General features: G+C 42.8%; 2 protein-coding genes across 2 annotated transcripts; both read left to right on the plus strand.

Moving 5' to 3' along the window:
* The first annotated feature begins 324 nt into the window (after positions 1-324).
* On the plus strand, positions 325-6,745 carry LOC140134638 (FXYD domain-containing ion transport regulator 3-like). The gene is made up of 8 exons (XM_072155101.1): positions 325-346; positions 1,381-1,442; positions 2,116-2,154; positions 3,594-3,614; positions 3,728-3,802; positions 4,378-4,414; positions 5,009-5,049; positions 6,563-6,745. Coding segments are annotated over exons 1-8 (297 nt in total). The 5' UTR covers positions 325-344; the 3' UTR covers positions 6,583-6,745.
* A 3,696-nt stretch (positions 6,746-10,441) lies between these two features.
* Positions 10,442-15,261, plus strand: LOC140065577 (FXYD domain-containing ion transport regulator 6-like). The gene is made up of 6 exons (XM_072113173.1): positions 10,442-10,462; positions 12,758-12,803; positions 12,956-12,988; positions 13,286-13,360; positions 14,600-14,640; positions 14,837-15,261. Exons 1-6 carry the CDS (start codon positions 10,451-10,453, stop codon positions 14,852-14,854), a joined length of 225 nt encoding a protein of 74 aa, XP_071969274.1. The 5' UTR covers positions 10,442-10,450; the 3' UTR covers positions 14,855-15,261.
* Positions 15,262-15,277: the final 16 nt, after the last annotated feature.

Consider the following 15,277-nt stretch of genomic DNA (forward strand, 5'->3'; position numbering starts at 1 on the left):
GCGCGGAGTGGTCCATGGGAGACGGGAGGGTCTGGGCGTGAAGAGGTTGGAAGCTTTTATCTCTCTTAATAAAACTGGCAGATGTGGTGTTGCTGCAGACATTTTGTTCTGGTCGTTTTCAAACAGCCAGGAAGCCATATTGTAACCATGACAACCATGTAGGAGTTAGGCTTGAGGCCTACACAAACCTGAGCTAAAGCAGCCATAATATTACTGTATGTGGGAGGATGATGATGATATAGTGCAATCAACTTTTAAAGGGACCCAAGTTCTGGAGCTGTCGAGGGTGTTATGATGGGTGTTGTAGTCCATGATATATATATATAATTTTTTTTTCCAATGCAATGTAAGTGACTGTGTAATGAAGCATATGTGAACTATGCTGGCTTTGTTCTGGAGATCGTATCACACATGATAAAGCTTAGATACAACAGAACTTTCCATACTAGGAAAGGATTGGATACAACAAAATATAATCTTTTACGAATGACCTGTATGCAGCCGAGTCGCAGACTGTATCTCCTACTAAAGAATTGGATACAGTATCATATATGAGGGACTTGGAGTACATACTACCAGACAGGATTGGATACATAGTGCATACGGCTGGCAATGTATGTTATGAATGTGGCTTAGATTCACTCTATGTAAATTGGTAACGGTAACTACAGTATATTTCGGAATATCAGGCGCACCATCAATAAATGCCTGCTGAAACGTCAAGGTCAGTGGTGGCGAACCTATGGCACGGGTGCCAGAGGTGGCACTCTGAGCCCTCTCTTTGGGCACCCAGGCCATCACACAGCACAAAGGTCACCATTCAGGACTCAAGACCTGAATCAAGGAGGTGTGGACAGAGCTTGATTATCATTGTAGCCCCTTTTCCGGACCTGTGATTCATCCTGTTAAGGGGACTTTAGAGGGAAACTTCAATAATAATCTGAATTTCTCCTTCTTTCTCCTGTTTTGGTGTTCTCAGGGCGCCAATATGTTGGAAACCTGTTACTATAAATTGGCATTTGGCCCTCTGTGAGAAATATGTGGCTTTTGCTTGTAGTTTCGCCATTCAGTCCCTAAAAGGTTCGCCATCACTGGTCTAGGTTCATATATAAGGCGCACCTGATTATGAGGATGAATGACCAGCAGGGGGCAGACCTGTGCACAGTACAAGGCAGCTGCTGTCTGTAAGTACGGTTCATATATAAGGTGCACTGGACTATAAGGCCCACCTCTGATTTCTGAGAAAATCAAAGGATTTTTTGTGCACCTTTATAATCCGAAATATATGGTAGTTTAAGTCCCTTAGATGTAGCTTGGTGTTTGGCTGTCGTCCTCCTATAACAAGACATGTATATTTACTCTCATCTTTGCTCCCAGCAGGCTGCGATCATCTGATCTGAAGATGCAGGACCTCTGTGTGACTTTGTTTCTGATGCTGGCATGTAAGTAGGAAACTCTCGAAGAGACGGCCGAGCACTGATCCCATAACCATCATCTGACCATCGGCCAAATACCGTCCATAATTCACATTACTCTTCTTAAAGGGGAACTGGGGACGTTACACAATGGTTTCCCATGATGCATCACTTTATTTTGTAATTTACAGAAACCTCCCTTGTATGGGAGGAGTTAAGTTACCTGAAACGGCGCACGTGACCACTGGTTAAGGTTATATCAACTAAGTGTCATCAACCACTCTCTTTAAGCGTTTGTCCAACAAATTTAAAAACTGAGCCAGAATCCTGATTCCTGTCCATTTTATATTCGTAAGTGATTCATTAATGGTCATTTGGAAGAGAGTTTACAATTGATTGTTTTGTTTTAACCCCTTTTAAATTAGTTGGACAACCCCCTTTAAGAGGGAGGAGTCTAAAACTTAGTTGCTAAATGGAGGGAAAGTAGAAACTATGCTGTTACCTTGAATATAACGAGCACAAATTCCATATAAATGCAGGCACCTTCAGTCATCATATTTATAATCTACAGACAAAAATTTCCCATTTTGTGACATTTTCTCTAAAACCCCCCAGCCATAAAGCCACAGGTGATCGGATCTTGTCTGACTGGATTCCATGTTGATCGGTAACATTGTGTTTGTCATCTCTTCTCTTTCAGCTGTGCCTGTCCTCCATGCCTCCCGAGGAGCAGCACCAGGTGAGTGTCTCCAAAGTCATCACACCTCAAAAAATATTCCAAAAATGATGTAATACTTTTGTATAAAAGCAAGACCCTTTCAAAAACAAAAAGGGGGTCTTTTGACCGCCATCCATCATTGCCTAATCATAGGATCAATGGGGAAGCTATTACTGTGATCCTATCCAATTGCCAGAACCTGAAATCCAGCCCCTCATTACCCTTCATTTGCTGCCACAAGATCCTGGCTAGGAGAAATTTAGATGGAGCAATAATAAAGTGCGCCCCCTGCTGCTCCATTCCAAGTATATGGCGCCCCTACAATCTTGTATTTCTAAACCTTTTCTATGGTCAGGTGATAATGCTGTCAGTCTGAATTTCTATTTAAAGGGAACCTACCACCACGAATCTACCTATAAAGGTAGATCGGGTGGTAGGTGGATGTAAGGGACATGAGGATAGCTCTTTTTAGAGCTAATCCTCACGTCCCCGTTAACTTTAGGTACACTTTATTCCCCTAATATGTAGATTTCGTTATGCGGCTACTGGGGCGTGGAGTAGCCGGCACGAGGCTACACAGCGCGGCTACTCCACGCCCCAGTAGCCACATTACTCCTCCTACCCGGTTGCTTGCGGCGCGCAGCTCCTCGTAGCTGCGCGCCCTCGTCCGACAAGCCGGCTACTGCGCATGCGCAGTAGCTCCGGCCTCGGAGCTGGGACTGCTCAGCCGTCGGCCGGCGTTCTGCGCATGCGCAGAACGCCATCATGACGGACGAGGGCGCGCAGCTACGAGGAGCTGCGCGCCGCACGCAACCGGGTAGGAGGAGTAATGTGGCTACTGGGGCGTGGAGTAGCCGCGTTGTGTAGCCTCGTGCCGGCTACTCCACGCCCCAGTAGCCGCATAACGAAATCTACATATTAGGGGAATAAAGTGTACCTAAAGTTAGCGGGGACGTGAGGATTAGCTCTAAAAAGAGCTATCCTCATGTCCCTTACATCCACCTACCACCCGATCTACCTTTATAGGTAGAATCGTGGTGGTAGGTTCTCTTTAAGAACTTTTTGAAAGTTCTCTTCCAGGGTCTGATATTTTTGGGCTCACTATGGGAAAGTCTTGAAGGGGGGGGGGGGGGGCACCATTTATCTATTTAAAACTTTTGTGTGTTACTGTGGTAGAAAGTAATCTGGTTCTAAACTGATATGAAGTTGATTTTTTTGACCATCTTTGGAACCCTGTTATGGTAAGAACCCAGACCCACCAGAGGATCTTATAGTATTATTTTGGGCCAGTCTGATCCTGATTAGTCTTAATATAAGAAGTCCATTTAATCCTTAATACAATGTAATCATTTACAGACCGAACGGACCTGTGTGGTCCAATCTATCAGTATGTCAACCTTTTTTTATTGATGTGCGATTAACTTATAATTTTTCTTTTTTCCTTTTTGCGTCAATTATAGAGAGAAACCCTTTCACCTATGGTGAGTATTTTTTATTTCACACTTTACGTCTATAAATATGACCCCCTCATCCCCCAGCTCTGCTGTCCACTTGTGGTTTGGCAGTATAATCATTGCCCTTTCCCTGTTCGTAGATTATGAGTCTCTGAAGATCGCTGGACTCATTGTGGCTGGAGTGCTGTGTGCTATGGGGATCATCATTTTGATAAGTGAGTTTTGTAACATCAATCCTCTTGATGGCCACTGTGTTTCATTAGTGAAATTAAAGGGGCTGCACACATGTCAGGTATTCACTTTCTGCAACAGAACCATATCTGTGAATTGCAACGTAAGCCCACTTGCTGCTATCTAATCGAGTATAATTATATACAGGGCTTGGTCCTGGTCCTCGGGCTCAGACAGGGATAAGCTGACCCCAACGTAGACTTGTATTAAGATAAGTGATTAAAATAAAGCAGAGCTTTAGATCCACCATGAATGTCAGAATCTCATATTTCAGAGAACGGAGAAGCTTCTTGCTGTGCTTTCTTGTCTTGACTTCCTCCTGGAGATCATGGTCCTCATACCAAGTCCAGCAGGTGGCGGTGCAGATGGTTCCTTACTATTACAGTGTAAACAATGGTGGCCGGTGATCACTGCTGGGGACTTGTTATGAGTGTAAACACGAGCGCTCTCCTCCTACAGACCGCTGTTCCTCCTTTCCATCATATGTTCCTAATTTTGGCCTCCAGTCTTGGGTTTCTTGTACAGATACTTATCAACTTAACTCTTCTTTTCATTTAAGGTGGAAAATGCCGATGTAAATTCAACCAGAAGAAAGAGTAAGTTGACTTATCTCATGTTGGGGTTGGACTTACCGGTTGGGGGTAGTATGGGTAAATGAGACGTGTTGGGGCATTTCGGCATTGAATTATGTTATTATATTCTTCTACAAAGCCAACTAAGGCTTCATATGGCGTTTCCACCAGTTAAACTTGGTAATTTGAATAGCGACTACGTGTACATTGAGGGTAAATCTTAACGTGATGGGACGTGGAGACTTCTAGAGAGTCATGAGGTGGGACATGGAGTGATACCATTGCCCTCCAGGACAACTCTGAATTGGCAACTGAATTGGCAATGTCCATTGCGGGAAATCTCATGACTATACATAATAGGGAATTACCTGGCCATTGGTGTACCAACATGACTCTATCTTGAACAGATCACCATAAAGTAACCCCAAAAAGCCATCATGGTTTGGTTTGACATTGCTTGTAAATCTCATATTGAATACAGAAAAATCTCATCCCAAAAAGGAGGTGCTAGCCTAGACCCTCCCCCGTGGGACTCATCTGCTTTTGTTGGCTGTTCTTCATGAATTGTTTGGATTTTGTCTTCTCTTATTTTAGCCAATTTTTATTTTCTTTTTGCAGACACAGGAACAGGGCCCAAGAACAACAGCTTATTACTCCAGGTAATTAGTCCTACCATATGTTTTATGGGCGGGGTGGAGAAATTTGGGTTTATTGAAGATCTCAAAGTATAGATGTAACCCCCTGAAAAAAATGGCATAATACATAAAGTATATTACGGATGAAGGTGTTATGACTTTATGACGCAGAGTTACAAACCCCCTGCACAGATATCCAGATTAGGAAATTCCTTCACAAATACACCTATAAGTATACATTTGATGGGGTTAGGGGTCACCAATGTCTATATTTCACTTGCCTATCTTTGGTTATCCCATCAAGTGACCTGCATTCGGGAATAGAGGGAACCCTACCAATTGGAAATTATCCTTTGTTAATCTGCCTACATCCATCACTAAGGAAGTTCACTGCATTCTGTAAAATCACTATCATCAGTTTAAGCTCAGCTCCCTCTAGTGGTGGCTGCTGGTAGCAGAATCGGTAAGAAGATTGACGTATTACCCGTTTCATCAATCTAGTCTTAACTGACATTAGATGAGCCTCAATTTTTAATTGTTACAAGAGCTATCCTGATACCATATGTATACCAGAACTCAATTCGGTGTTAAAATCAAATTTTTGGCTAAAGTATACAGCCTTCTGGCATAAATGATAATAAATGTGTCATGTTGTAATCACCGTGCCCACATTCTATCCCAAACTAAGAAAAGAAAGGGAAAAGGTGTGGTGCAATTATAATGTAAAGACTTTTAATAGGTTCTCTTTAAAACATAATGGAGGAATCAATCCGTTAAATTTACCCCCTTTAACCAAACCTACCTTAAAACTTCTACTTTACAGCAGCAAAACTATCCCTATATTGTTCCTCCCCATGCCTGTAAAGTTCAGTCCATTCGTAAAGTGAGATTTTCCCATCTATGCAAATTCATGTTCTTCCAGCGTAGCCACACCTCTAGCTTCCTGAGTGACAAGGGGCGTGCTTTCTCTTCAGCTGAGTCGGCTACTCGGCTCAGCTACCTCATTCCTGCCTCCCTTTGGGAGTTATGTGACTCGGTGAAGAGAATTTTTGAGGGAGGGGTTGAATAAGGAAGGTGTTTTCTCTTCAGCAAGTCATTGATGGGGTAATTTGCATAGATGGTAATTAAACTTTATCAAAGGACTGTGGAACTCTACAGGCATGGGAAGGAACAATATAGGGATAATTTTACTGCTGTATAATACAGTTTTCAAAGTTGTGTTTAGTTGGTGTAGGCAAGTTTATCTCACAGGTTGCCTTTAAATCTGCCTATGGAATGGGTTTTGATCTCTGTATCATTAAATTGGAGATATTTCCTCATAGTGATTAAATGGCCAGTCCCAGGATTGACCCCTCCACTGAAGCGAACTGGGCTGAATTGTATTTCATGGTTCAAAAATTTTGAGCATTGATGCTTTGCAGATAATGACCGCAACTCTTTTTGGGGAAAGCCTGAATCTAGTGTCTATGCAATTTTTGCTTTTATACTGTAATGTTGCTTTTATCTTCACCATTCTCTCACCATTGTCTGTTTCTAGGGAGCGCCAGTCGCTGCTGAACCCCCCATCTTCCTCCATCATGGAATAACTCCAAGCTGTAACTTCCTGTCTGCATCTCACCGGCCGCCCATGACCTTTTATCATTTTTTTGTTATATAAACTGGTTTCTTTTTGTAATATGTTTGTCTGCTAATCTAAATAAAGAGGTTTTGTTTCCCTATAGTTTGTTCCCTACAGTTTGTTGCTGTTTTTCACGTAGTTGCATATATTTGGAAGAAGGGGGAATCATGTTATTTTTAAAGGGACAGTAAAATGTTAAATTAATATAAGTTTTTATCTCTAAAACCTGACTCTGTAGCTCTGAAATCTCAGATTCAATTTCAGTGTCTACATTAGGCAGGCACCAAAAAAGTGTGTGTGTGTATATATGTGTGTGTATATATGTGTGTGTATATATGTGTGTGTGTGTGTGTGTGTATAATACCAAAAAAAAAAATATATATATATATTTGATTATTATTTAATTTATTATTATTATTATTATTATTATTATTTTAATTTTATTGACATTTTATGTTATTTGTGTGTGCTTGCGCTGTAGGAAGAGCAGCCAAATTTGATGTGCTAGCTGCAGGAAATAAGAGCAAGTGTAAAGATGTAAGAGAATATGATAAGGGTCAAATTGTGATAGTGGTAGAGGTTCTCTGAAAAGTGTTTAATAGGTTCCAAAAGTGTTCCACAGACCAGATAAGAGTCACGACAGGCATGGGGTGATGTATGCGGGGGATGGAGATTAGCTTGATGTCAGATCACACAGGACATGGCACCTCGCTGGGGTTCTCTAACCACTTGCTGACTCCTTTCCAATCCAAAGAGTTTGAAACCTCATATAGATTTATTAATGGTCAGAATTCTCCATTTTCATGATGAGCCTCTGCCTGTACAGGATCCTCACCCTCCCGCTGCTTTGTAATAGAAACTTCATGAAAGTGCTATTCCAGGCTGGACCAGAGTGTCCGGGGTAGGGTGGCTCTTTATTATTATTGTAAACCTACCCCCACGACCGACTGGGTTTTCCGCTTCCCTACCTCCCAGCCATCTACCACCCAGGGATGGGAAGAGATCGCAGATAAGTTTGTGTTTGGCCGGATAGTCTGCATGTTCCCAATACCGTGGTCAAATTTTTATGACTGTCCCTTTAATTATTTTACCTTTTGATAATTCTCTCACTGCCCGCAGGGGGGTGTCTTATCCCAATGTCCCCTTCCCAATCTAATCCCAGAGGTACATTAGAACCATATAGATCAATGTATACTCCTGAGGGTGGGTCCATAGATTGTTCTGCTAAAGAGAAATCCACATTGATCCTGATTTGCTGTAATGTAACTCTTTTGTGTGTAGAAACGTGGTTAAACCGGTTCCGGCTCTTAAAATGTTGCCAATCCACATAATAATGTATCACTGGCTGTACAATGGTCACATTGTCCTGATACATTGTATCTGTGTGAACCATCTCGGCCCCTCCATCGTATTTGTAATAGAAGTTGTAGGATTTCTGTCTATGAAAGCTAGATGGTAATTTCCCAGTATAAATGTAAGGAATCTGCACACTTCCCATATTTACTCCATGCACTGAATGGTCATATTATGGTGTTGCCATCAAGAGTTTATGTGGCCCTATAACTGCGCATTTTCTGCCCCCCTTCTCCTGCACACATTAGTTTTACCATCTTACACCATATCACATACATAACTATAGTTATATATTATATATTTACCTGGCATATCTTAAAGGAAACCTACCAGTTATAATGGCAGGGGTAAGCTATAAGTCCCGTGCACCAGCACAGGGTGAGCTGGTGCCGGTACTTACTTTCGTTAGTGTTATAAATCGCGGTTTTAACACTTTTTAAACTTTAGAGCAGAGGAGGCTTCGGCGCTGCGTGCGCACGATTGTGCGCGCGCCTAAATAGGACATAGCGGAGATGTTGCACGCGCACGGTCGCTCGCAGCGCCGAAGCCTCTTCTGCACTAAAGTTTAAAAAGTGTTAAAACCGCGATACAGCGGTTTATAACACTAACGAAAGTAAGTACCGGCACCAGCTCACCCTGAGCTGGTGCCGGTACTTACAGCTTACACTGACCATTCTAACTGGTAGGTTTCCTTTAAGAAAAAATACAATACTAGCATTAATAACTGACGCCTTCCCTCCACTCGCCACTTACTTTTGTATGCATAAGACACGTTTCTCAGCGCAAGTGAGTGAAACATATGCTGAGAGATGTATCACACACTAGGGTAGTCAGTACTGATCAGACACGGGCAGAAGTGACTTCTTATGGTTGTGACTTCTGGTTGAAGAATTTTAATGCAAGGAGTCTTCAGCTCCTCCACACGGCACCCCTAAATGCTACATTTATAAATGTCTGTGTATGTTATTCACAATGCAACTGCCCACACTGTGCCCCTATATATATATCATATATACCCCTCACACCACAACTGACCAAACTGTGACCCACACATATATCATATATACCCCTCACACAAGTGACCACACTGTGCCCCCACATATATCAAATATACCCCTCACACCACAACTGACCACACTGTGCCCCCACATATATCATATATATATACCCCTCACCCCACAACTGACCACACTGTAGCCCACATATATATATACCCCTCACACCACAACTGTACACAGTGTGCCCCCACATATATCATATATACCCCTCACACCACAATTGACCACACTGTGCCCTCCACATATATCATATATACCCCTCACACCACAACTGACCACACTGTGCCCCCACATATATCATATATACCCCTCACACCACAACTGACCACACTGTGCCCCCACATATATCATATATACCCCTCACATCACAACTGTCCACACTGTGCCTCCACATATATCATATATACCCCTCACACCACAATTGACCACACTGTGCCCTCCACATATATCATATATACCCCTCACACCACAACTGACCACACTGTGCCCCCACATATATCATATACACCCCTCACACCACAACTGACCACACTGTGCCCCCACATATCATATATACCCCTCACACCACAACTGACCACACTGTGCCCCCACATATATCATATATACCCCTCACACCACAACTGTACACAGTGTGCCCCCACATATATCATATATACCCCTCACATCACAACTGACCACACTGTGCCCCCACATATATCATATATACCCCTCACACCACAACTGACCACACTGTGCCCCTACATATATCATATATACCCCTCACACCACAACTGACCACACTGTACCCCCACATATATCATATATACCCCTCACACCACAACTGACCACACTGTGCCCCCACATATATTGTATATACCACTCAAACCACAACATACCTCTTGAATACATTTCCTAAATAAATTACATATATAATGAATATAACCCCCCTAAAATAATGTATAACATACTCACCAAATTAAAGGGGTTTTCCAGGAATCTAGTAGTGCAGTAGTCCCTATTTCCCCGCCGCAGTGATGTTTGGACTCCCTTCTGCCAATCAATGGCCTCATCATGCCCCATGGCCATAAATTGTTCTACATCACCGCGTCCTGCTGGGGCAACTGGTTGCTTGAAGATGGTCCTGTGAACCTGGTTCTGGTCCATGTCTCCTTATCCCTGTGACAGCAGATCCTCTGGTCTAGGTTGTACACTTTTGGTTGGATCAGCCTGACATACAGCAGATCCCGGTGTTTTCTGGTATTTTCTCTGCTGGTTTTTCTCCTTCAGTCTTTGTTCTGTCTCGTTTTGTCCTGTGTGGTGTTTGGTGTCAAAACATTAAAAAAAAAATCTATAAAAGAGACCAAAACCGAATTGTGCTCAAAGCTTCATCCTAGGCACCCACCTGCAAGAGTCCACCATGTCCTGCAAGGTAAGAACTATAGGAAGCTGACACTTAGGGGACAGGACCTTGATGTGTTTACACTTGGGGCACAGGACCTTGATGTACTGACACTTGGGGCACAGGACCTGCATGTGATGACACTTGTGGCACAGAACCCTGAGCTGCTAACACTTGGGGCACAGGACCTTGATCTCTTCACTCTTGGGGTGCCAAGACCTGGATGTGCTGACACTTGGGGCACAGGACCTTGATGTACTGACACTTGGGGCACAGGAACTGGATGTACTGACACTTGGGGCACAGGAACTGGATGTACTGACACTTGGGGCACAGGACCTTGATGTACTGACACTTGGGGTACAGGACCTTGATGTACTGACACTTGGGGTACCAGGACCTTGATGTACTGACACTTGGAGTAGAGGACCTTGAAGTACTGACACTTGGGGCACAGGACCTTGATGTACTGACACTTGGGGCACAGGAACTGGATGTACTGACACTTGGGGCACAGGAACTGGATGTACTGACACTTGGAGTAGAGGACCTTGATGTGGTGACACATGGGGTACAGCACTTTTATGTGCTAACACTTGGACGGCAGGACCAGGATGTGCTGACACATGGGGGGGGGGGTGGTAGCAGGACCTTGATGTGCTGACATTTGGGATACAGGACCTGACCTGGATGACACTTGGGGGCGTACAGGACCTGGATGTGCTGACACTTGGGGTGGGGGTGGGGGGGACATGACAAGACACTGACACTTGTTCTTCAAATACAGGTCTCCCACTCCTCCGTCGCCCCCTACATAGGTGAAATGTAGAACCATTATTCAGACTGTATGTGAGAGGACAATGCTGCCTCTAGTGGCAGAAAACATGAAGTGTAGCCAATGACTCAGGTGTCAGGTATTCCTCAGTTATTTAGGTGCCTCTGTCCTCGGCCAGTCCTTGACATTTCATCTTGTTTTTACAGTACGGTGCAAAACTGCAACTTTTTGCCCAGCTTTACCTCACATTCCTGCAGAAGTCACCTCTAAGATATCAATCTTCAGCAATTTTAGTCCTTTCTCAGAAATACTGGTCTCACAACTTTCTGTTTCGGGGAGGAAGATGTCCAGTGTCTGTATATCCCAGCTCCTCTCTCTCTCTCTCCTTTTCACCCAGAACTTAAAGGGGTTTCATAGATTTCGGATATTGAAGGGGCTGTTCAATGTTTTTATGACTCCATCAACCTAAAAGTGATAATGCAATACCATGCACCACCACTAGTATGTAATAAGAAGAGAGCCCATTGATATGATTCGGAGGGCCCATCCTATGGACATCAGTATCAGTAGCAATAATCCAAAAATCCTCTTTACCAAAATGAACACCTACCAATCAACTGACATATTTTGGCTGCCCATTGCCACCACTAGGGGGCAGTGTGTAAAGGACATCCAATAGGAGCAGAATAGTCATAACTTCTGGACTCCGATGCAGAATCTGTGCCAGGTGCTGCCATATTGGATGGAGAGAACGTTTTTTAATGGGAAGGAGGTCATGTAGCATCAAGGAAGAGCAACATTGTCTATGGCTGCAATCAGATCTACAATCTGTGGTTTGAAAGTTATGGCGACAACCGGGAACGTTCCCTGTGATGCACAGCCATGTGACGTGTTGTCCCCAGTCCTGAACACAGAGATGAAGGCACTTGATCCAATCATTATTACCCTTCCCGAAAATATATGGAGAATCTCTTTGTTGATCACTTTTGAACCACAAGAGATATTGCAGATCTGATTGTGGCGATCTGATCTTGTTTGATAGGTTACACGACCACCGTTACACGACCACCTTCCCATTGGAAAAACTTTGCTTTGATCCAATATGGTGGCTATGAAGATGGTGGCCAAAAAGATTGGCTCCTCCTCACCCGTTACTTGCTGGGGCATCAGATCTGTCATTTAGTTCCTGAAATAAAACTTTTGGCTCACGCAGTAGATATGACCTTTCTGAACAAGGCCTGAATCTGTATATAGGCTGCCCCCAGTGGTAGGAGCAGGTAACTATTTTTTGGTATTTTGTATTAGGTGAAAGGGAGCGTTGGATATTAGGAAAACATGGCAGCTCCTCCGTAGTTTTTGTCTGGGATTGTAGCTGAGCTTTATTAAAGTCATGTGCTGCAATACCACATACAACCTGTAGATGATGGGGCGCTGTCTGTGGAATAAAGCAGCCATGTTTTTCATAAGAAAAGATTGTGGTAAGGAGACACTATCGGAGGTATTGATGTCCATGTAATGTATGACATACACTAATCCCTGCCTTGTATTAGGGGGTCCGGGGCTGCCTGCTGCTCCTCGCTGCTCTTCTGTCTACAGGTAGGTGACTGCTGATACATTGTATACAATAGTTACTATTATACTATTATATCTCTATAGCACCATCTAGTGGTCATCTGAGAGACTCAGGATTTTGAGTTAGTTGTGGGATCATTATGGAGGCTAATCTGTCTCATTACCTCCCCCTGCAGGACGTGCAGAGCAGCGCGATCGCTTCCACTATGGTGAGTTATTTTACTATTCTAAATGATAACAACTACTGAATTATCACCACAACTCGTGCAGAGGCCTGGGCCTAGCTGTAGGGGGCAGGTTTGTAGGCTGAGTGTGTCAGGGCTAGGAGGGTGCAGTTCTTTCCCTAGGGGCCTGTTCACATTACGTTGGAGCTTTCCTGCCTGTTACAGCTCCGGCGACTACTGAAGTCAATATGTAGTCAGAGCTCCGCCCCCCATCAATTGCATTATGGGAATAATAATATTTGTTAGGGTCTTGGTATGAACAGGTTCTCCCTCTCTCTTCAGATTACTGGACGCTCCGGATGGGAGGTCTGACCTTCGCCGGGATCATGTTGACCATAGGGATTATTGTCCTGCTGAGTAAGTAACATTAGATATTTGCTGGAGACATAATACATACATACACATACACTACATACATACACATACACTACATACATACACATACATACACATACACTACATACATACACATACATACACATACACTACATACATAGTACATGCATGAATTCACAGTACACTGCTACATTACTTACATACTACATATACTGTATATACTACAGTATACACACATATCAGGGGCGTAACTAGGAGAGGCAGGGCCCCATAGCAGACTTAAAAATATGCATATTACACTCATATATACACAAGAATTTATATTCATAAACATACAATTCTTTACTCATACACATCACATATACACACATACACATACAGCGCCATATACAGACGTACAGATACACTCACATGTACATCACCTATATGTTATATGCACATTATGCTGCACAATGTGATGGGGCCCCCCTGACACTGTAGACCCCATAGCTATGGCTGTTACCAATGTAGTTACACCCCTGACAGATATATAGTTCATAGCTACATAAACTCACATTCACACTACCCACCTACCTTACATAGTACATACATTCCCACTACACTACACACCTGTGGTACATGCCACATACATATATATATATATATATATATATATATATATATATATATATATATACACTTCATACCTATATACATACATGCATACATTCACACTACATACATGTTGCACATACATTCAAATTACACAGCTACACACATACATTCACACTACATACATGTTGCACATACGTTCACACTACACAGCTACACACATGCATTCACACTACATACATATTGCACATACATTCACACTACACAGCTATACACATGCATTCACACTACATACATATTGCACATACGTTCACACTACATACATAGTAAACATAGATTCACACCATATACCTACACACATACATTCACACTACATACATATTGCACATACATTCACACTACACACTAACACACATACAACATACACATATCTATAAATACTTTATACCTATATACATACATGCATATGTTCACACTACATACATATTACATACATTCATACTACACACCTACACACATGCATTCACACTACACACATACCACATATATCTATGTATACTTTATACCTATACATGCATAAGTTCACACTACACACATACACACATACATTCGCACCACATACCTACACACATACCATCCATAATGCTTCATGTTTTGTTTGTTTTTCAGTGGATTTTAACTTATTTCAGAAGATGAAAGAAAAATGTAAAGTAAGTGAACCCCTGCCCTCCTCACCAGGGACAATGGACTCCAACTAACTCCCTTTCATCTCCCCCCACCCTTTCTTTACTAGACCCTTTTCTAAGCTTGACTGACACAGTAATTCTTGCAGCTTTGGATGTGACTGGAGTAGAGCAGAGACATTCTCAGTTTCATTAGTGACTGAATCTTCTTCCTTCTCCGCAGGTGACGAGTGAGGCCTGATGACATGTTCAGGGGTAGATTCTTGTAGCGCACACGTCACATGTACCGGGGGCACTTACCTTGGCTGTTGGTATGGAAAAGATAATTACAGAACTATTCTCTGTGCTGGAGGCGTGAGAACTTTTGCACTGACTGGTACAATGTACAATTCATCAGTATGGAAACAGAGGACGTATTGATGAAACAATGTGCGCCTGTTGGAGTCGTCCTGGTACTTCCATGAGCATTTACCCAGCTTTCCCAGGATCCGGAATGGCTCAGTGATACCGTATTGTATGACTATGTATCTGTACTACTCAAGAATATGGATATGACAGACAGTAAAAGTGCATTACTTCTGCTATACAAAATAGAAAGTTATACAGTGCCACCTAATGGTTAGAAGTGGTACTGCTGAAATAAGAAGAAATAAAACTGCCATCT

Source organism: Engystomops pustulosus, chromosome 6 (genome assembly GCF_040894005.1).
Source record: "Engystomops pustulosus chromosome 6, aEngPut4.maternal, whole genome shotgun sequence".
NCBI classification, from domain to species: Eukaryota; Metazoa; Chordata; class Amphibia; order Anura; family Leptodactylidae; genus Engystomops; species Engystomops pustulosus.